The 21,265-nt window shown below is 40.3% G+C and overlaps 1 protein-coding gene across 1 annotated transcript; it reads right to left on the bottom strand.

Moving 5' to 3' along the window:
* Positions 1-18,263: 18,263 nt before the first annotated feature.
* LOC308311956 (uncharacterized protein) lies at positions 18,264-19,589 on the bottom strand. The gene is made up of 2 exons (XM_080758773.1): positions 19,233-19,589; positions 18,264-18,916 (listed from the first exon to the last, which is right to left on the bottom strand). The coding sequence occupies exons 1-2, from the start codon at positions 19,431-19,433 to the stop codon at positions 18,398-18,400; spliced, it is 720 nt and encodes a 239-aa protein (XP_080614899.1). The 5' UTR covers positions 19,434-19,589; the 3' UTR covers positions 18,264-18,397.
* Positions 19,590-21,265: the final 1,676 nt, after the last annotated feature.

Raw genomic sequence — 21,265 nt, 5'->3', positions numbered from 1 at the left:
TGTCTGTCTGTCTGTCTGTCTGTCATCTCTCTCTCTCTCTCTCTCTGCATTACCCTCTATCCCAGGCAGTCTACCAATCTCTTTTCTCCGTCCTTCCCTCCATCTCTATCTCTCTCTCTACACTTTTTCCCCCATCTCGACTCTCTCCCTCTCTCTCTCTCTCTCTCTCTCTCTCTCTCTCTCTCTCTCTCTCTCTCTCTCTCTCTCTCTCTCTCTCTCTCTCTCCCTCTCTCTCTCTCTCTCTCTCTCTCTCTCTCTCTCTCTCCCTCTCTCTCTCTCTCTCTCTGGACTCCCCCCCCCCCCCCCCCCCCTCTACCCTTCCCTTCCACCAAAAGCCACAGGGGGCGATGACAGCAGAGGCATGAGGAGAGCGCAGGTTGGCTTTCCGAGATGCAGGAACAAGCTGGAGGACTAGATGCGTATTATGGATCTATAAATAACAGCTTATGAATAGATCTTTGAATGAATGATCGTCATGTCGCTGCTGTACAGCATACCAGCGTGCCAGTACAATTGAGGTATTTGTACTTTGAGTATTTCCAATATTTCTTCTAGATCGGCTACCTTTTTTTTGCCCCTTTCGCATAACACTCTATGACAAAGTAGGGCATTCATTTACATTAAAAAGTTATTTAAAACACGACAGCAAAGACATGCTTACTATAGTTGACCAGATTCCCCAGAGTGCCGCCCCCTTTCATGACAACGAGAGACCCGGAAAATAATTCCACGTTCATTTTCCTCATAGACTTTTCAAAAAAGTATTTATTTAAAGACGCTTGCGCTGCTGCGGACAAAGCCAACATGGAGTTGTGACAAATCATGACGATAAACACAATGTTTTGGGCCAATCAAATCATTTGTAAGAAGAAAAACAAAACAAAAAGCGTTGTAACCTGCCTTTTTTTCCTTCTTTCTAATCATTTGATCGGCCCAAAAACACGTCATGATTTGTCCGCGGCGTAAACGTCTTTAAATAAATGCTTTTTGAAAAGTCTATGAGGAGAATGAACGGGGAATTATTTTCCGGGTCTCTCGTTGTCATGAAAGGGGGGCGGGACTGCGGTGCATCTATAGCCTACTCCGATCCTCGATTCCCTCTACGCCGTGACCCTCTTCGTCAAAATTAGCAGCTCTACAAGCTTAGCATAGATGGGCTATTTTCACAGAGCGCTACACCCAAGAATAGACGCCAGGGTTCATCTTATTAACACTGAGGATATTACTTGTGCACGCGCCAGCCTGTCATTCATAATTGATGCGAGTCTCTGTCTCTGTGTGAATCAGAGCGTGGGTGAATCTTAAGCACTCGCTGTACCGCACCTCGCCACGCTGAATCCAAATATATCAGCACATCCGGTCTGGACGTCATGCATTCCCAATCCGACCTGCCTGAAGTATATATAAATAGCAAAAATAAATAAATGCAGGGCTTGTTTCATCATGGACTATATATTAAAGAAAATGTATATGGAATGAATTGCTCGGAAGAAGCATGAAGTGTTCACTTCGCTCACTATATGAGGTGATGAGGTCACCTCAAGGTCGTCACCTCAAGTTGGTCACCTTATCACTGACAACTATGAATAGGCCTTTACTTTAATTCTAGTTACTGCTATAATATAATTGCACTCCCTAAGAAGCCTTGAATTCATAGAGGTATTTTTGGGGTCTTTGTCTCATTCCTAAGCGGTATCTCCTTAACCAGCTTATTGGCTTAGGAATTAAAAATTAAAAAGAAAGTCCATAAAATAAGTATTGAGCACGCGCGCGCGCACACACACACACACACACACACACACACACACACACACACACACACACACACACACACACACACACACACACACAGTACACTCTCTAAAATTAGGAGATGAGAGCGAGAAAGATCAATGCAGGCCAGGCTCATACTCAGAGCACTGGGGAAATGGGTGAGTCAGTAGTAGGCCTACACCTGACTCTCTGGGCTGTGGAGAACACTCCAAAATTCACTTGCATCTCTGCATGCCTTCAGCTCGCTACAGCCCACACACTGATTAATTCCGTCGCAATCAAAATGCCCTTTTGTGTTTTTGAGTGGTGCAACCACTCCCTTACGGAGCTGTGTGTGTGTGTGTGTGTGTGTGTGTGTGTGTGTGTGTGTGTGTGTGTGTGTGTGTGTGTGTGTGTGTGTGTGTGTGTGTGTGTGTGTGTGTGTGTGTGTGTGTGTGTGTGTGTGTGTGTGTGTGTGTGTGTGTGTGTGTGTGTGTGTGTGTGTGTGTGTGTGTGTGTGTGTGTGGGTGGGTGGGTGGGTGGCTGTGTGGGTGGTTGGCTCGAAAACAGCATGGTTGTTTTTCACCACCTGTGCGCAACCTAACACACACGCACATGTTAATTGTATATATGGTGATTTTGGGTGTGCCAGTATACAGTACAGTGACAGACAGTACAGTACAGTAGAAGGTACATGAGTAGAGGGACCCCCACACGGTAACTCTGTCATTTCTCAACCGTTTCGGATGCGGGGCGGCTCCGTGTGGGACCCCCACACGGAGTTGCACCACTCACTTCACACGTGTGTCATTTTGTCATTTGTTTCAGTGCATTTTTTTGGTTTTCATTTGACAGTGGAAAAACAGGGGAAAAAAAGAAAAACAGTTTTTCTCCTCTCCTGAACAGTTAGTAGTCTTGCCGACCATGACTGTCTATAGTCACGTTGGCAAGGAGTGGAGCACCCAGAGGGAGTGTGGTGCCCACCGGTGTCAAGTCAGTCAATCCCACAATCCCATTATAGGCATGGAACTCCAGAACCGCCCATCCGATTTATATGCCCATACATGCCCATACATGCCCATACATGCCCAATTGCCCATGCATGCCCATACATGCCCATACATGCCCATACACAGACAGTTGAGTACACCTACTGTACTGTACAAATCAGACCTGTCTGAACTGAGTGGTGCTGTACTGTGCTCAGTCAGTACTATATTGTAGGGGAGAGCCGCCAAGGATGTAACATTTTGCACGTTTCATTTTTTTACTCGGAGATCCGTTTATCTACACATGTAGGCAATATTTTCAGGCAACGGACCTACACATGTCAGCTACCATAAACCACTTCAAGTTATTTTTTTGATAAAACAGGTCGGGAGTTATTAAACCGAACGTGGACGCTGTTTCAGTGTTACATTTGCTGCGCATATCGGATTAATTGTAACGGCATGCATGATAAATGTAACAACGCTAAAAAACACCATTAAACATATCGTTTTCAGCTTAAAGCAATTATATTTCATTGAAGCAACTCCTTAGCATTGTTTTCATACCATGGATGTGATAAGAAAATGTATCAAACATAAGGGAAATATTAAATAGTATCGGGTGTACCAGTTTGGGCTTTTTTTCAGTTCAATGGGGAAATACATTGATTAAACAAACGTTTGATTGATTGAGTTGTACAATGTTATACAACCCTAAACTAATTTTAGAATACACTACACAATACAATACAATTTTAGAACATAATATTGGCCAATATGTCAAATATGTAAATATTACATATAATGGTATTGAATGGAAGCGGACCATTTGTAACATGTGTTACAAATGGTCCGCTTCCATTCAATACCATTATATGTAATATTTACATATTTGACATATTTTTGCAAGTTTTCTTTGCCGTTGCTTACAGACCAGAATGAACGTGAATTCCGTCTAAACACGATGCAAACTAATGAAGAACATAAGCATGAAGACATCCATGTGGATTTTTATTCACCAACACCAAAGAAAAAAATTGTAGCACACATATACTCCAGGTGTAAAATGATACGCCTTTTGAAACAATGTCAGATTTTCGCCAATAGCTCCCCGCAGGATAAAGGTAAACACTTCAAACTTCCGGTTCACGTAGAGTACGTTGCTGTACACATACTGACGCGATGGCGTCATGGTGGCGTTGCCCAATCAAGAGATAACGTCCATGTTACAACCGTGAAGCGTTACATCCTTGGCGGCTCTCCCCTACTATCCCATACTGTAATGTACTGTACTACCCTGTACTGTAATGTATGCGTACTGTACTGTAGGCATACTGTAGGCATACTGTACTGTACTGTACTGTACTGTACTGTACTGTACTGTACTGTACTGTACTGTACTGTACTGTACTGTACTGTACTGTGTGTGTGTGTGTGTGACACTGCTCAACCGTGCCATCCAGTGGTATTAGCGAGGTGACAGACACGGGGACAGACACAGAGACAGACATGTGTATATAGGAGTGGCTATAGCACCACTCAAAAATGTGTATTGTATTCCCACCTTGCATCGTTCCTGAGTAGGCCACGTGCCAGTCTAGTTACTTTTAAAGTATGCACACTGCTGCATTTTTCAGATTTTTTTTGCAGCATTTTTCCACCAGTTTTCTGCGTGCGTGCGTGCGTGCGTGCGTGCGTGCGTGCGTGCGTGTGTCTGTGTGTTAGGCTGTGCAACATTGACACTTGGTGGTGAACAAACGCTATAACTCTATTTTCATGCTCGTACAGACCCAGCCAGGAACAGACCCAGGGAAACACATATAGCTGTCTGGAGTGGTTGCACCACTCAAAAATAAATCAGAGCCCTCCTGAGAACAAGTCCCTTCCCGCTCAAACCCTGGAACGTTCCTCTCCAGTCTGTTGCTTAAGCCCGTTGCTAGACTAATCCCGGCTAAAGAACCGGGGAGACTTTCTCTGCATTTCATAACACAAGATTTGAGTGGCTGACAGAATCAGATCTGCCCTCGTCTGCTGCACCTGTTAAGTAGATTGAGGACAGATTAATGAGTGGCAGCCAGCTAAACCTGTGTTGTTTTTCCCCCCACAGCCGTGATATGAAGTCATTGGACATCCTGGTTTGATTTTTCTTTTTTGATCAAAGTTTCTTTATTAATTTTCACATTTTTTTCCCTCCCCTCCCCCCAGAGTTCCCGCTCTGAAAGAGCAACAACCCCGGTATCTTGTACCATATGAAATAAAAGGCACATACAAATATACATAATAGACAAATTAAATATTGGACACAGTATGCAAACAAATAATAATAATAATAAAATAAAATTAATAATAATAAAACAATTACAGTAGGGTCAGTGTAATAAGTTAAGGATTGTTGATGTCAGCTGCGTTCATCCTCTCAATTTGTGTCAAAAAAGGTTGCCAAATGGTGTAAAATTGAAAGCACCGGCATACCCTCTTGTGGAGTAGCGAATCTTCTCCAATGTCAGATGATGTAAAACATCATTAACCCAAGATTTAAAGGTTGGTGGAATTTTCTCCTTCCATTTAAATAGTATTAGCCGTCTAGCCAAAAGAGATGCAAAGGCTATCATATTCTTGTTTTGCCGGCTAAGATGTAGATCTTGGTAAATAACTCCAAACACTGCAATAGTGGCAGATGGTTCTATGGGCACTTCTAATACATCTGAAAATGTTTTAAATATTGATTGCCAAAATGTATTTAGCTTTGGACAAAACCAAAAAGTATGTGCAAGGGTAGCTTGATCTTGATTGCAACGATCACATATAGGATCCATGGTAGGAACGAACTTAGATAGTTTTACTTTGGACCAGTGGAGGCGATGTGTAACCTTAAACTGAATTTTAATACTTTTTAATTTGCATAATAAAAACCTGAGGGACATACTTATTAAGCAATGCTACTGGTGAGTCATAAATGTAATGTCGGGGAGGCTGTTGATTCAGGTAAAAATTTAAACCTTAAAATAAAAGACATTCTGCATATATCCTCTTGCACAAAGTCTAGTAAGGGGCGGAGTCTAGCCAAGTACACAGGCCGTGGCTTCCGCTTTACTTCCGCGTCTATGCAAAACAGATGGAAAATTGCTTCAGTAATATCATAGCTTTATTCTGATACTGTTAACTAAGCTAAATTGTTCGTTTTTGTTGTACTTTTTTTTGTCCAAGTCTGTGTTTATGTTGTTAATGTACGTACCGTTCGTTTTCATCGTTTGTTTTGTCAGTTTCTCAGTTATTTAGTTTTAAGTGTAGTAACGTAGCCAGTCAGTCAGCCAGCTACAAGCTACCACTGGGTAACAGGTCCGGTGCCGGCCGGTCGCCACAATTCCATCTCGCCCCAGCTTTTTTCCGCCGACCCAGAGACTCGCTGTTAGCACTGGACCAGGGCTAAGGTTAGGCATAGTTTTACTGGGGGTAGGTTTAAGAATAGGGTTAGGTTTAGGCATCGTTTTACTGAGGTGTACTACTTCGTTCAGCCATGGCTGCCGCAGCTGTGTTCTTCTACACAAGATGCTTGGACGAACTGCCAAAAATGAAAGTGACTGATGTCCACAGAATCGCAAAGGCGAGCAGTAAAGCTTCAACATCGTTATTGGACAAAGGGTTTAGGTTGTATGTCTCCAGTTATGTATTCAACTATGAAGGTAAGTCACGTTCATTTTCCCTTTCAAGTTGCATTGACAGAATACAATGAACACTAACACATGAGTCTTGGTCAATCTATGTTATTTATCTTGTCATATTTTATGTCTGACAGTTTCAAATAAAGACAAGCTGACAGGAGAAGTCAGCATCAGAGCCTGTTGCTACAGGTCACTGAAGAAGAACGAGAAGCCTCACAGTTTAAGTGTAGGGTGAAATCTAGGGATGGTGCAGTGTTGGGTTAGGGCTCCAGACTAACGTTTTAGTTGGTTGCACTGGTGCACCCATCTTTTTCATGTACATAAGACATCACCAGTACAGCATTTAGTTAAGGAGTCTTCAACGTTTTTCAGGCCAATGAGGCCCCCACTACATACAGTATTGTATAAAATTGTGTTGCAGATTAAACATTTTCATAGATAGCTTCATAGATTTATTTGACAGCACTACACTACACAAATATAACATTCATATTTTCAGACAGTTAACCACTTAAATCCTCAAAAACGTGTTCTTAGTCTGCTTTTTTGTGCCCCCTACAACAAACAAACCTCTTTGCTGAAAATAGCTGATCTACAAGCTCACAACATCTCACGGTGCGAGTGTTATCGAGCCTGTAGATCTGCTATTTCAGCTAATGCTCCCCTCAGTGGGAATACAAGGGTAAAATACATTAAAATGAAAGGTTCCTATCGCACAAAGATTTGACAGCTGACAGCTCCCATGTAGAAACTCTGAGGAGTCGGACCCCCTAGGGTTCCTGGACCCCCTGTTAAAGATGCACCTACACATAGACATACCTGCTGAATGTAAGGTGCACTAGTGTGACCAAGTGAAATTTGTAGTTGCACTGTACAGATTTTTGGGTGCATGTTATCCCCAAAATGGGTGCACTCTGGAGCCCTTGTGGTGTTAGTTATTGACTTTTGTCAACTGCCTGCGTTGCCGTTTATGGCCCGTTCACAGCCTAGCTTTCTGTTAATGGCCCGTTCATGGCCTATTTTTCTGTTGATTGCATGTTCTTTAACTTGTTCTTCATTCAAAGCCTGTTCATGGCAGTGTTCTCTCTACATGGTATGTCTTCTCAATTATTATGTAAGTATCAAAGCAGTCTATAACAGGTAAGTTACTGCTGGGTTCTCATTGTCTCATGTGTTACCAAAAAATATTTGAAACATTCAAATTCAATCTATTTTTTCTAATTTAATTTTCCCTCTTTTTTTCCCTCCCTTTAATGTTCAGATTGTCCTGAAACATTCAAAGCCAGTCATAATGACTCGGCATCAGTGTTCGTGTGTCGCTGGAACTGCACTTTGCAACCACATTGTTGCACTCCTGCTGCAGTCTGCTCACTACTCAGAGACAGGTGCCAAAGTTGTCCCCCCGTCCACAGCTGCACTGAAACTGAGCAACAGTGGCATAAGCCAAGAACCATGGTGAGTTAAATATGGTGTATATATATATATATATATATATATATATTTTTTTTTTTTTTTTTTTTTTTTGTTATGTCATATTTTAGCATAAATCTAAGCACTCCTGAATTAACTCATAGGGGCTTAAACCTGGTCCAGTCGGCCAAATGACCATCATGAAGCCATCGAAGACAAGAACATCGGAAGGAGGAATTCGGTATGTAATTATGTACTGCTGTTTTACGTCTACTGACAATCATAAACAATGACAAGATTATTTTGTTAAGCTAATTTTACCTAACTAGAAGGAGTGTGAATACTTTCCGGATGCACTGTATATCAATCTCCTTTTTGTCTCATTATTTGCACTGGTTGCCTGCTACGACACACCTGTCCCTGTACGTGTGCAGAAATACTTCCTACAAAGTTCTTGAGTCTAGAAAATGTGTTGACCAACTAGTGTCACTCATCTGTGTTACAGAAGCACACTCTACAAGGCTCTTGCTGGACCTCTCATTGACCTGTCTGTGCTCAAGGTTGATGAGGCATACAAGAACTTTGACCCCCTGTCCAGGCCATTAGTCTGCACCATGGGGATGTCTGCAGATAGTCCCTTGGTTCACTCCCGATTTGGACCTGTCCAGGCTGGAAGTGTTCTGTCCTACCAACACCCCCCAGTGAAAACACGCTACATACTGCATCATGAAGATGCTCCACCATTCCCCCCACTCCCCCTGGATGATTATAGACTTGACCAGACCAGACCAGACCAGACTTTGTCCTAAGTGAACATGAAGAACTTCACATCAAGTCTCTTCAGGTCACGTTTCCTACAGCTCAGAAAATTGAGGAAGCAACAACGGAGCAGAGTGCCAGTTTGGAGTGGAAGACGCTGCGCAAGCAAAGACTGACCTCTTCCAGGTATGGAAACTATTGAATATTTTATTAACGCTTAACGTTTTTTTGCTTTTAAATTAGAATACCAAGAACTATATTTCTTTCTAAGCCCTTGAAGAATATTTAGGATCTCATAATTATACTGTGTTGCAATGCCTTCGTGTCAATTGTGTAAATTTACATACAGTAGACCTTGTGGTGGACAGCTGCCTAGGGGTGTCGGCCTCTCGGGAGTAGCTAGGAGTCTAATTCCGTTGTATGTTAATTAGGGGTCTGTGTTGACCTGAGTTGCTCAAAGGACTTTGCTACTATAATAGATATGCACCATGTCGATCCCTTTGACCAAATGTGGAAGGTTTAAAAGGTGGCCTACAAGGCTATCAAGTCAGTCAGTCGGGCGCGAGCCTTGTGGGAGACGTGGGCCAGGCACTCTGCTGCCTGGCCGGCGTGAGTCTACTGTTGTTGCTGTGTATGCTGTACTCCGTCTGAATAAACACCATGGAAGTTCATCTCGTCTGCTGCGTGCACATTTCTCCTCTGTATGGTATATTATATACATCAGATGGTGCCAGAAACCGGTCGTGTTGGTGTGTTTATCACGTCAGATGAAACAGTACCAGCGGCTTTTTTTTCGTCTAATTCGGTGGAGGGGAGTTTTTTTGTGAGCGGCGACGGAAGAAGCTTCAGCGGACCCGACCCGGCCGTGATCTCTTGTCCATTCGCAGCGGGGATGATGACGGCGACCACCGCGAGGAGTGTTGTGCAACGGGGACGAATACGAGCCACCGGACGGGTGGCTGCGGTGAGGTCGATGGAGCGGCGACAGCCACGCGGAGGCCTTGGTCATTCATCACGTCGGCGCGGGGACAGCGATTGCGGGCGGGGATCGGTGAGACGCAGCGCGGAGCGGCAGTGGCCGACTGACCTACAAGCTGAGGGCCTTCACAGACAGGGGTCTGTGATGAAGATGTTCCAGGCTTTTCTTTTTCGTCCCATCTCTGATGTTTCAGAGTTGGGGGGGAGGAATGAGGATGATGATGACGAGGACAGCGGGACAACAGCAGTGAACAGACTCTTGAACTTTGTTCCGTGAAGCTAAGCGAACATTTCGAGGTAAACTAGGAAGAGCAGCATACAGAGAAGAAGTTTCCTTTGTTCGTACAGAGAAAAGATGGACTTTCTTCTCTCTGTTTAACAAATTGTGCGTCTCGTTTGTTTTCAGCATGAATTATAATAGGCCTCATGTTGGTATGTGTTTGTCGTATAATTAGATAAGTTGAGTCATATAGCCTAATTATGAGTCAATGAGGTATTTTCCTAGGGATATGAAGAGATATATGTGATATTATTGTTAGACTCTGGCGTGGAATGTGTATCTACTTGGATCACCAGTGTGTGATGTTGGTCAGACGTAAATCCGAGAGTGGTTTAGCTGGCATTGTGTATTTAACATTGGACAGCAGAGTTTAGTCGTAAACCACGTAGGTTATTACGTATCAAAAAGTGCTCTTGTAAAAGGGAGTTGAAAGCGGCAATATGTATTGTTTAATGTCAGTTAACTGTACTAATCATTTTTCCATTATTCATATACGTATGGATGTCTGAAAACCATGTTGGGGGAATTCTGTGCTGTAATGCTGTTATTTTTTGGTTTCTTGAATGTATCGTCAAGCTAAGGGTCAAGGGGGGTGTAAGATAATTATGGTTCCATATTTTTAGATGATCATCTTTTGATGATCAAGGGGGGAATATGAAGAATATTTAGGATCTCATAATTATACTGTGTTGCAATGCCTTCGTGTCAATTGTGTAAATTTACATACAGTAGACCTTGTGGTGGACAGCTGCCTAGGGGTGTCGGCCTCTCGGGAGTAGCTAGGAGTCTAATTCCGTTGTATGTTAATTAGGGGTCTGTGTTGACCTGAGTTGCTCAAAGGACTTTGCTACTATAATAGATATGCACCATGTCGATCCCTTTGACCAAATGTGGAAGGTTTAAAAGGTGGCCTACAAGGCTATCAAGTCAGTCAGTCGGGCGCGAGCCTTGTGGGAGACGTGGGCCAGGCACTCTGCTGCCTGGCCGGCGTGAGTCTACTGTTGTTGCTGTGTATGCTGTACTCCGTCTGAATAAACATCTTGGGACTTCTCTTCGTCTGCTGCGTGTACATTTCTCCTCTGTATGGTATATTATATACATCACCCTATTTAATACTTTCTCAATCAAGTGTGATTTCTTTCTACGTCCGTGATTAGACATGGTAACGCCTGCCTGCCACGCGACAGTAACTTGTAACTAGGAGGCAAACCAATATTGTTTGTACAGTTTGCTTTGATTTAATATTTGATTGAACAACTATGATTTGATTTGGATGATCATAATAATCATAATTATTCTGTCTAATAGTATTAATACTAATAAGATAAAGATCAAGGGAAAAGATACCTTTTTACAGTACAATAATGTTTGCCTCTTCTAAAAAAAATGATGAAAAACGGCGTGCTAGAGTATGCCGTACGATATGGGCTATAGCCCATGGTCCAAAATGATGAGAAACGAGGCTAACTTTTTTTTTCAAAATTTCAAAAAACATGGGCTATAACCCATCTTTTTTTTCATTTTTTTCAAATCCTCCAAAATGATGAAAAACGGCGTGCTATAGTATGCCGTACGATATGGGCTATAGCCCATGGTCCAAAATGATGAGAAACGAGGTAAACTTTTTTTTTCAAAATTTCAAAAAACATGGGCTATAACCCATCGTTTTTTTATTTTTTCAATTTTTTCAAATCATCAAAAATGATGAAAAACGGCGCGCTATAGTATGCCGTACGATATAGGCTATAGCCCATGGTCCAAAATGATGAGAAACGAGGCTAACTTTTTTTTTCAAAATTTCAAAAAACATGGGCTATAACCCATCGTTTTTTAATTTTTTATTTTTTTTCAAATCCTCAAAAATGATGAAAAACGGCGTGCTATAGTATGCTGTACGGTAGGGGCTATAGCCCATGGTCCAAAATGATGAGAAACGAGGCTAACTTTTTTTTTCAAAATTTCAAAAAACATGGGCTATAACCCATCTTTTTTTTCATTTTTGTCAAATCATCAAAAAGGATGAAAAACGGCGCGCTATAGTATGCCGTACGATATAGGCTATAGCCCATGGTCCAAAATGATGAGAAACGAGGTAAACTTTTTTTTTCAAAATTTCAAAAAACATGGGCTATAACCCATCGTTTTTTTATTTTTTCATTTTTTTCAAATCATCAAAAATGATGAAAAACGGCGCGCTATAGTATGCCGTACGATATAGGCTATAGCCCATGGTCCAAAATGATGAGAAACGAGGCTAACTTTTTTTTTCAAAATTTCAAAAAACATGGGCTATAACCCATCGTTTTTTTATTTTTTTTATTTTTTTCAAATCCTCAAAAATGATGAAAAACGGCGTGCTATAGTATGCTGTACGGTAGGGGCTATAGCCCATGGTCCAAAATGATGAGAAACGAGGCTAACTTTTTTTTTCAAAATTTCAAAAAACATGGGCTATAACCCATCTTTTTTTTCATTTTTGTCAAATCATCAAAAAGGATGAAAAACGGCGCGCTATAGTATGCCGTACGATATAGGCTATAGCCCATGGTCCAAAATGATGAGAAACGAGGTAAACTTTTTTTTTCAAAATTTCAAAAAACATGGACCCATCGTTTTTTTATTTTTTCATTTTTTTCAAATCCTCCAAAATGATGAAAAACGGCGTGCTATAGTATGCCGTACGATATAGGCTATAGCCCATGGTCCAAAATGATGAGAAACGAGGCTAACTTTTTTTTTCAAAATTTCAAAAAACATGGGCTATAACCCATCGTTTTTTTATTTTTTTTATTTTTTTCAAATCCTCAAAAATGATGAAAAACGGCGTGCTATAGTATGCTGTACGGTAGGGGCTATAGCCCATGGTCCAAAATGATGAGAAACGAGGCTAACTTTTTTTTTCAAAATTTCAAAAAACATGGGCTATAACCCATCTTTTTTTTCATTTTTGTCAAATCATCAAAAAGGATGAAAAACGGCGCGCTATAGTATGCCGTACGATATAGGCTATAGCCCATGGTCCAAAATGATGAGAAACGAGGTAAACTTTTTTTTTCAAAATTTCAAAAAACATGGACCCATCGTTTTTTTATTTTTTCATTTTTTTCAAATCCTCCAAAATGATGAAAAACGGCGTGCTATAGTATGCCGTACGATATGGGCTATAGCCCATGGTCCAAAATGATGAGAAACGAGGCTAACTTTTTTTTTCAAAATTTCAAAAAACATGGGCTATAACCCATCGTTTTTTTATTTTTTCATTTTTTTCAAATCCTCCAAAATGATGAAAAACGGCGTGCTATAGTATGCCGTACGATATGGGCTATAGCCCATGGTCCAAAATGATGAGAAACGAGGCTAACTTTTTTTTTCAAAATTTCAAAAAACATGGGCTATAACCCATCGTTTTTTATTTTTTTTCAAATCCTCCAAAATGATGAAAAACGGCGTGCTATAGTATGCCGTACGATATGGGCTATAGCCCATGGTCCAAAATGATGAGAAACGAGGCTAACTTTTTTTTTCAAAATTTCAAAAAACATGGGCTATAACCCATCGTTTTTTTATTTTTTCATTTTTTTCAAATCCTCCAAAATGATGAAAAACGGCGTGCTATAGTATGCCGTACGATATGGGCTATAGCCCATGGTCCAAAATGATGAGAAACGAGGCTAACTTTTTTTTTCAAAATTTCAAAAAACATGGGCTATAACCCATCGTTTTTTAATTTTTTCATTTTTTTCAAATCCTCAAAAATGATGAAAAACGGCGTGCTATAGTATGCTGTACGGTAGGGGCTATAGCCCATGTTCAAAAATGATGAAAAATGAGGATAACATTTTTTTCAAAAACTCAAAAAAAGATGGGCTATAACCCATGTTTTTTGAAATTTTGAATTTTTTTCAAATCCTCAAAAATGATGAAAAACGGCGTGCTATAGTATGCCGTATGGTAGGGGCTATAGCCCCATTTTTTTTCAAAAATTCAAAATACGATGGGCTAGCCTATAACCCATGTTTTTTGAATTTTAGATTTTTTTTCAAATCCTCAAAAATGATGAAAAACGGCGTGCTATAGTATGCCGTACGATATGGGCTATAGCCCATGGTCCAAAATGATGAGAAACGAGGCTAACTTTTTTTTCCAAAATTTCAAAAAACATGGGCTATAACCCATCTTTTTTTTCATTTTTGTCAAATCATCAAAAATGATGAAAAACGGCGCGCTATAGTATGCCGTACGATATAGGCTATAGCCCATGGTCCAAAATGATGAGAAACGAGGTAAACTTTTTTTTTCAAAATTTCAAAAAACATGGGCTATAACCCATCGTTTTTTCATTTTTTCATTTTTTTCAAATCCTCAAAAATGATGAAAAACGGCGTGCTATAGTATGCCGTACGATATGGGCTATAGCCCATGGTCCAAAATGATGAGAAACGAGGCTAACTTTTTTTTTAAAAATTTCAAAAAACATGGGCTATAACCCATCTTTTTTTTCATTTTTGTCAAATCATCAAAAATGATGAAAAACGGCGTGCTATAGTATGCCGTACGATATGGGCTATAGCCCATGGTCCAAAATGATGAGAAACGAGGCTAACTTTTTTTTTCAAAATTTCAAAAAACATGGGCTATAACCCATCGTTTTTTTATTTTTTTATTTTTTTCAAATCCTCAAAAATGATGAAAAACGGCGTGCTATAGTATGCTGTACGGTAGGGGCTATAGCCCATGGTCCAAAATGATGAGAAACGAGGCTAACTTTTTTTTTCAAAATTTCAAAAAACATGGGCTATAACCCATCTTTTTTTTCATTTTTGTCAAATCATCAAAAAGGATGAAAAACGGCGCGCTATAGTATGCCGTACGATATAGGCTATAGCCCATGGTCCAAAATGATGAGAAACGAGGTAAACTTTTTTTTTCAAAATTTCAAAAAACATGGGCTATAACCCATCGTTTTTTTATTTTTTCATTTTTTTCAAATCCTCCAAAATGATGAAAAACGGCGTGCTATAGTATGCCGTACGATATGGGCTATAGCCCATGGTCCAAAATGATGAGAAACGAGGCTAACTTTTTTTTTCAAAATTTCAAAAAACATGGGCTATAACCCATCTTTTTTTTCATTTTTGTCAAATCATCAAAAATGATGAAAAACGGCGCGCTATAGTATGCCGTACGATATAGGCTATAGCCCATGGTCCAAAATGATGAGAAACGAGGTAAACTTTTTTTTCCAAAATTTCAAAAAACATGGGCTATAACCCATCGTTTTTTTATTTTTTCATTTTTTTCAAATCCTCCAAAATGATGAAAAACGGCGTGCTATAGTATGCCGTACGATATGGGCTATAGCCCATGGTCCAAAATGATGAGAAACGAGGCTAACTTTTTTTTTCAAATTTTCAAAAAACATGGGCTATAACCCATAGTTTTTTAATTTTTTAATTTTTTTCAAATCCTCCAAAATGATGAAAAACGGCGTGCTATAGTATGCCGTACGATATGGGCTATAGCCCATGGTCCAAAATGATGAGAAACGAGGCTAACTTTTTTTTTCAAAATTTCAAAAAACATGGGCTATAACCCATCGTTTTTTTATTTTTTCATTTTTTTCAAATCCTCCAAAATGATGAAAAACGGCGTGCTATAGTATGCCGTACGATATGGGCTATAGCCCATGGTCCAAAATGATGAGAAACGAGGCTAACTTTTTTTTTCAAAATTTCAAAAAACATGGGCTATAACCCATCGTTTTTTCATTTTTTCATTTTTTTCAAATCCTCAAAAATGATGAAAAACTGCGTGCTATAGTATGCTGTACGGTAGGGGCTATAGCCCATGTTCAAAAATGATGAAAAATGAGGATAACATTTTTTTCAAAAACTCAAAAAACGATGGGCTATAACCCATGTTTTTTTAAATTTTGATTTTTTTTCAAATCCTCAAAAATGATGAAAAACGGCGTGCTATAGTATGCCGTACGATATGGGCTATAGCCCATGGTCCAAAATGATGAGAAACGAGGCTAACTTTTTTTTTCAAAATTTCAAAAAACATGGGCTATATCCCATCGTTTTTTTATTTTTTTTTCAAATCCTTTAAAATGATGAAAAACGGCGTGCTATAGTATGCCGTACGATTATATGAACTGTTGCACTACCTACAGGTTTCGAGAGGCGTGCCATGTTAGGGGGCAGACTTCAGCTACTCATTTGGCTACAAGAATTCTGAGGGGCACCGTACAAACAGCTGACATGAAGAGGGGCCTGGCGATGGAGATGGAGGCAGCAATGGAGTATGCCAAGAGGAAGAACATCAATTATCACCCGTGTGGCCTTGTGATTCACCCTGATGCTCCCTGGCTGGCAGCCTCTCCTGATGGCAAGGTTTTCGATCCTTCTGAGTACCCACCTTTCGGTTTGGTAGAGTTCAAGTGTCCCAATTTATCTAGCTATGTAGACTGCAAGTACATGACCATGAAGAATGGCTCACCGGTCTTGAAGAAACAGCATGCCTACTACTGGCAAGTTCAAGGCCAGCTCCTAATGTCAGGCTTGCATTGGTGTGACTTTGTTGTGTGTGCGCAAGAAGACATTTCTGTAGAAAGAATCTACAGGGATCCAGAGGTGTTGTCACAAATCAGACTGAAGGGTGACTGGTTTTATTACTAGTATTTTTATATGCAGACCTTTTTAGGAAGGGCATAGCTGATAGTTTGGTGTAGGCAGAAGAGGTGTGTTCTGTACCTATGTTGCACAGTAGCCTGGACACCATTTTCGTCTATGCAACACCCGGCATTCGAACCCCAGGTCTCCCACGTACGCTGGGAAGCATCTTATCCACTAGCCTAAAGGGTAATTTCCACCACGGGTCTGGTGAGATATTGGGCTTTTAGTCTCTTGAGCCAATTCTGCTACGCCAATAGAGTACCGAAGTCCAGACGTCAATAAAATTGGATCATCTCAGAATCATCTCATAAGAATTGTGGTCCAAAAATAAACTGTCCTGGCGATATTGTCAGGTACGTGGCTCTGTATCGTTTACGATAGTCATTCATTTTTGATACAGTCCGTTTCTGGCGAAATGTTTACTAATTTGTCGGTGTGTAATATTAGTGTGTTAGTGTTTTTTCGCAGTCAGTTGATACTTCATATCCATATTAATCAAACCGCCATGCTCTTTGGTTTAATTTGGAATACAGTTCTTATTTATTAAATTATTAAACAAGTCTATGGGAATTCAGAATGGGGGAGCGGGACTGACCCAGGTAGGATGCATAAATGACGTCACGACATGGCCAAAACATGGATGGCGCCGCACGTTGAAATCTGCTCTTATAGATCTGCTATTCCCTGCCAATGTTCCCCCGAGAATCGGGATGGTTGGTCTAAAACTCCATCCCCCAGAATTTCTGACACCCTGAGGACGCCCCCTGTTGAAGACCCCTGTACGTTGGGGTCTAGTAAGTGTTCAGGTCTTCACTGTGTTGCATTTATTTTTATTGCACTTTATATAAATATGTAATCTTATCTCATTTTCAGCCATTGTATATTATGACATTGACGTTGTGCTTTTGTTCATAAAACAAGCTCGTAGCAATATGAGCTTGTAGATCTGCCATTTTTCAATAGCTAAAGTATAACAATGCTTAAAATAAGAAAAGGGGTTTAATGTGATCTTTAGGACTGACTGTCCAGTTATTAAATGTCAATAGACCTTTTCAATCTGTACTAATGGAAAGTTTTCCTTGTGACACTATCATGACAAATGTATTGCAATAAAGTAACAATGTAATTCAAGGATGCCATAGATTTATTATTTACAGGGAAATGAGAACCACTCATGTTTATACAACCCTGTCTCGAGATGATATACTGTACCTGTACTTTCCTTCAAAATAAATGTACGTATTATGATAGACCAGTGGTCCTTGAGAGGGTTCCAGGTGGTCCCCAGCTAAATGGAGAGTTTCTAATCAAATGAACCTGTACAGCAGTGATACTCAACCTCAGGCCCGCGGGCCACATCAGGCCCGCGGGACCATTATGACTGGCCCACCAATGAAAATCTAAAAAAAAGAAAAAAAAATCTGGAAAATGAAATAAAAATAAATAAATCTGAATGAAGTTATCTTTAATTACATTATTATAAGTAATACTATTAGAGTTGTACTATTACTCGAACGAAAATAAAAGCTTGGGGGGGGGGGGGGTGCAATGCAAATGAAAGACATACCCACCCTATTCCCTGACATAATTTTATAGCTAAACGGACAGAATTCTATTTTATTTGAATGATGAAACCCAGCTGCCATTAATAGTTGGAAATGGAAATTGCGGAAATGGTGGAAATGGAAATCGCGGAAATTGCGGAAATTGAAATTGCGGAAATGTGTCTTTACGTCATGTGTCTGAGCATGTATGTCGGTGGCCACCCTTGGCCAATAAGGGACCACCATTCTTGATGATGTACGATGATTAGAGCGCCCCTCACTTGACATGGGTGTGATTTTATGATCTACATATCAGCCTCTGTCTCAATCAGCATGTCTCAATTCATCACTGTTGAGCCCAGGCCTTCACCAGAGGTCCATATTGATAGTTGCTGAGTAAGCAGGCCACAGTCCACAGAGAGTTAATGCTTCCCATCAAGGAAACAGGGATGTCAGACTGGAAGAGCTTGCACAGTTTAATTCTTCCGATTATTCTCTCAACATGGACTCGAAGGTGTGCAATCTCCTGGGTTTTATTAACATCTCCTGCTGGCATCTGGCTCTGTTTTGAGAGGAAGGGTGGGCGATACAGTTGACCTGGGATACAGTCAACAATCAAAAATCCCTTGTCTGCCATCACAGCCATATCCTTTGTCAGCAGGTCTTGGAGGCCTGACTGCTTAAACAGCTCTTTGTCACTGATGGAGCCAGCATACAAGTCTGAGATGAAGGTGACTGCTCCATGAGGTGCCATGCCAATCAGGCCCTTCAGGGTGGAATGTGACTTGTAGGATGAGAACATCTCACTCTGAAGAGACAAGCTTTCTGGCTGTTGGCATCTCAGCTCTGTGCAGTCGATAATCACCTACAAAATGAAGTAACATCATAAATGATTTTTCTAGGTCAAAGTGATGCAGAGAAAACAGTTCTCAGGTTTTAACAATGTCTGGAGAGATACATTGATCTGCCCATGCTCACACAACATTAAGACTACGCTGCCCTTCCCAATGTATGAATGAATTAATCATTGTAAGCGCTTTGAGTAGGCACGTAGTGCATAGAAAAGCGCTATAAAAATGCAATTCATTATTATTATTATTACTGACAGCTACTGACCACCCTATGTGCTCTGTGGACCCCCTTTCCATCTAGTCTAGACTAATGCAAGTGATTGCGTTTACCTGTGTATCAGCGTATTTGCTCTCCCTGAACTCCCTCGGCAACACAGCCTGAACTTCCTCTTGGGACATCCAAATTTTCAGTGAGCCCAGCAGAAAGTACAGGTAATATGTCCACGTTGTTATGATCCGGCTGACCGTTGATGGGTGGATCCCGAAACGATCTGCCAGGTCAACTTCTGTGGACCCCAACGCCAGGTACATGAGGAAAAGGAAGAATTCATCCCACGGAAGCAGAGCATGTCTCTGAAAGAGAATGTACAAAACATAGACAATTATGTCTAGTGTGTTTTACACACTACACATACAACACACTACGTCTGGTTGGTACTCCACAGTCCCCTCTGGTAGTTGCGCTTGTTGCTCTGTCACCACTGTCCCTTCGACCTATGAACTGTTTCAGTGGTGCAAGTCCATTTATGATCTTAAAAATAAGACAAGCATCTGCAAAATGTTTAAATCTGTCAAAATTAAGTAACTTTTGAACTATAGCAATGGTGGTAACGTTTGGGCTTTTGGTCAAGTGTTCTTGATGTCTGTTTGTACAGTGATTTTAAAGTTGTCTGATTTGTCTGCGACCAGGCTGTGAAACAGTAGGTTATGTGTGAGACAATCATAGCATGCATGAAGAGTTTATCTGCATCTGTTGTTAGATATGGTCTTATGTGTCTGAAATTAGATACATTGAATTTGATTTTATTGGCTAAATGTTTAACATGTTTTTTAAATGTAAAGTTTGAGTCTAGTGTAATTCCTAGATATTTAAATTCTGATACAACCTGAATACTACTACCCTCGATGACAATGTCAGGGTCAAACACAGCTGCATCTATTCAAACTAATTATGGGTGGGTAATTAGATGTAGGTGTGTACATGATACTGACCAAAGTCTTTCTACTTTTACCTGACTCTTGCAACTTTCAATTCTTTCTGCTGCAAATGGGACTTGTTTGATGAGGCTACTTACACCTGACCAGGGGGACCAGGCCACACCCCAAATTACTCAGGTGTAAGTAGTCACTGATTAGCCCCTCCCCTATAAAGCCTGGTGCCCATGCTCCATTTCCTGTTAGGTCTTTCTTTGTTTGCACTGACTGAGCAAAGTAGGAAACTGCTTGTAGTACTTTTTGAGTTTAGGCCATCGATTAATTTGTTGGACTTAACTTTCCTAATGTATGTTTCTCAGGTTTCTCTACGCATCAGTGTCGAAATGTTGCCTTTGACCTTCATATTGTGGTTCTTCTAACAAGCCTCTGCTTATAGGCTTGTCTACTCTCACCATTGTGTAATGCATAAGCAGTGTGGTTACCTTAGCACTTTTAATGGTTTCCCAAGATGGCATACCATCAAGTTGAATTTAAGACATGGTCACACATACAATTCCACAGTACTTAGTTCTTAGCCCAAATTGTTGTTTGTTTTTGTATTTAATTGATTGGTGTTTGTTGTAATAAATAAGTGAAATGGAATTTGTTTGATTCAATTAAATAATGTTTCATTGAGTCACTATAGAATAGCTCAAAACTCAGCCTATACTTGATTTGATTGACATGCTGCATGCCATGAGTGTATAATAAAGTGTTGTTTTTTCTAAATTAATTGAGCTACTCTAAGATGAGCTGTGGTCATAACAGCGCTGTTTGGTCATTAAAGTGTTTTCAACTAGTTTCTCATTTTATTGTAACAGTCTAAAGTGAGAACAGCAAATGTTCTTTAACAAAACAAATTAAGTGTAAAAAAATATATACTAATCATAAAACACTTTTTGATAAACAGGCTATAGTGCATTTGTTCTCAAAAAGTAAAGTAAAAGTCTAAAGTGAGAGCAATAAAATGTACTTAATTTGTGATCATCAGAAACTAATACATTAATATGATAACAAAGGCAATTTGCAATTTCCGCAATTTCGCAATTTCAACAATTTCCGCAACACTCCGCAATTCCTCCGCAAATCCTCCGCAAAACCCTCAGTTGACGACTCAACTGAGATTTAGGTGATTGCTTAAAACCATCTGGTAGAACATTCTTAGAGAC

This window comes from Protomyctophum bolini (assembly GCF_963924005.1).
Source record: "Protomyctophum bolini genome assembly, chromosome: 24".
In the NCBI taxonomy this organism is placed as follows: domain Eukaryota; kingdom Metazoa; phylum Chordata; class Actinopteri; order Myctophiformes; family Myctophidae; genus Protomyctophum; species Protomyctophum bolini.
This window is presented reverse-complemented; position numbering and strand designations above follow the sequence as displayed.

Bases quoted from the DNA above. Each gene is read 5' to 3' on its own strand.
- LOC308311956 (XM_080758773.1), bottom strand. From the start codon at position 19,433: ATGTACCTGGCGTTGGGGTCCACAGAAGTTGACCTGGCAGATCGTTTC. The intron at 18,917-19,232 runs GTAAACGCAATC...TTCATTTTGTAG, and splicing joins GCAAATACGCTGATACACAG to GTGATTATCGACTGCACAGA.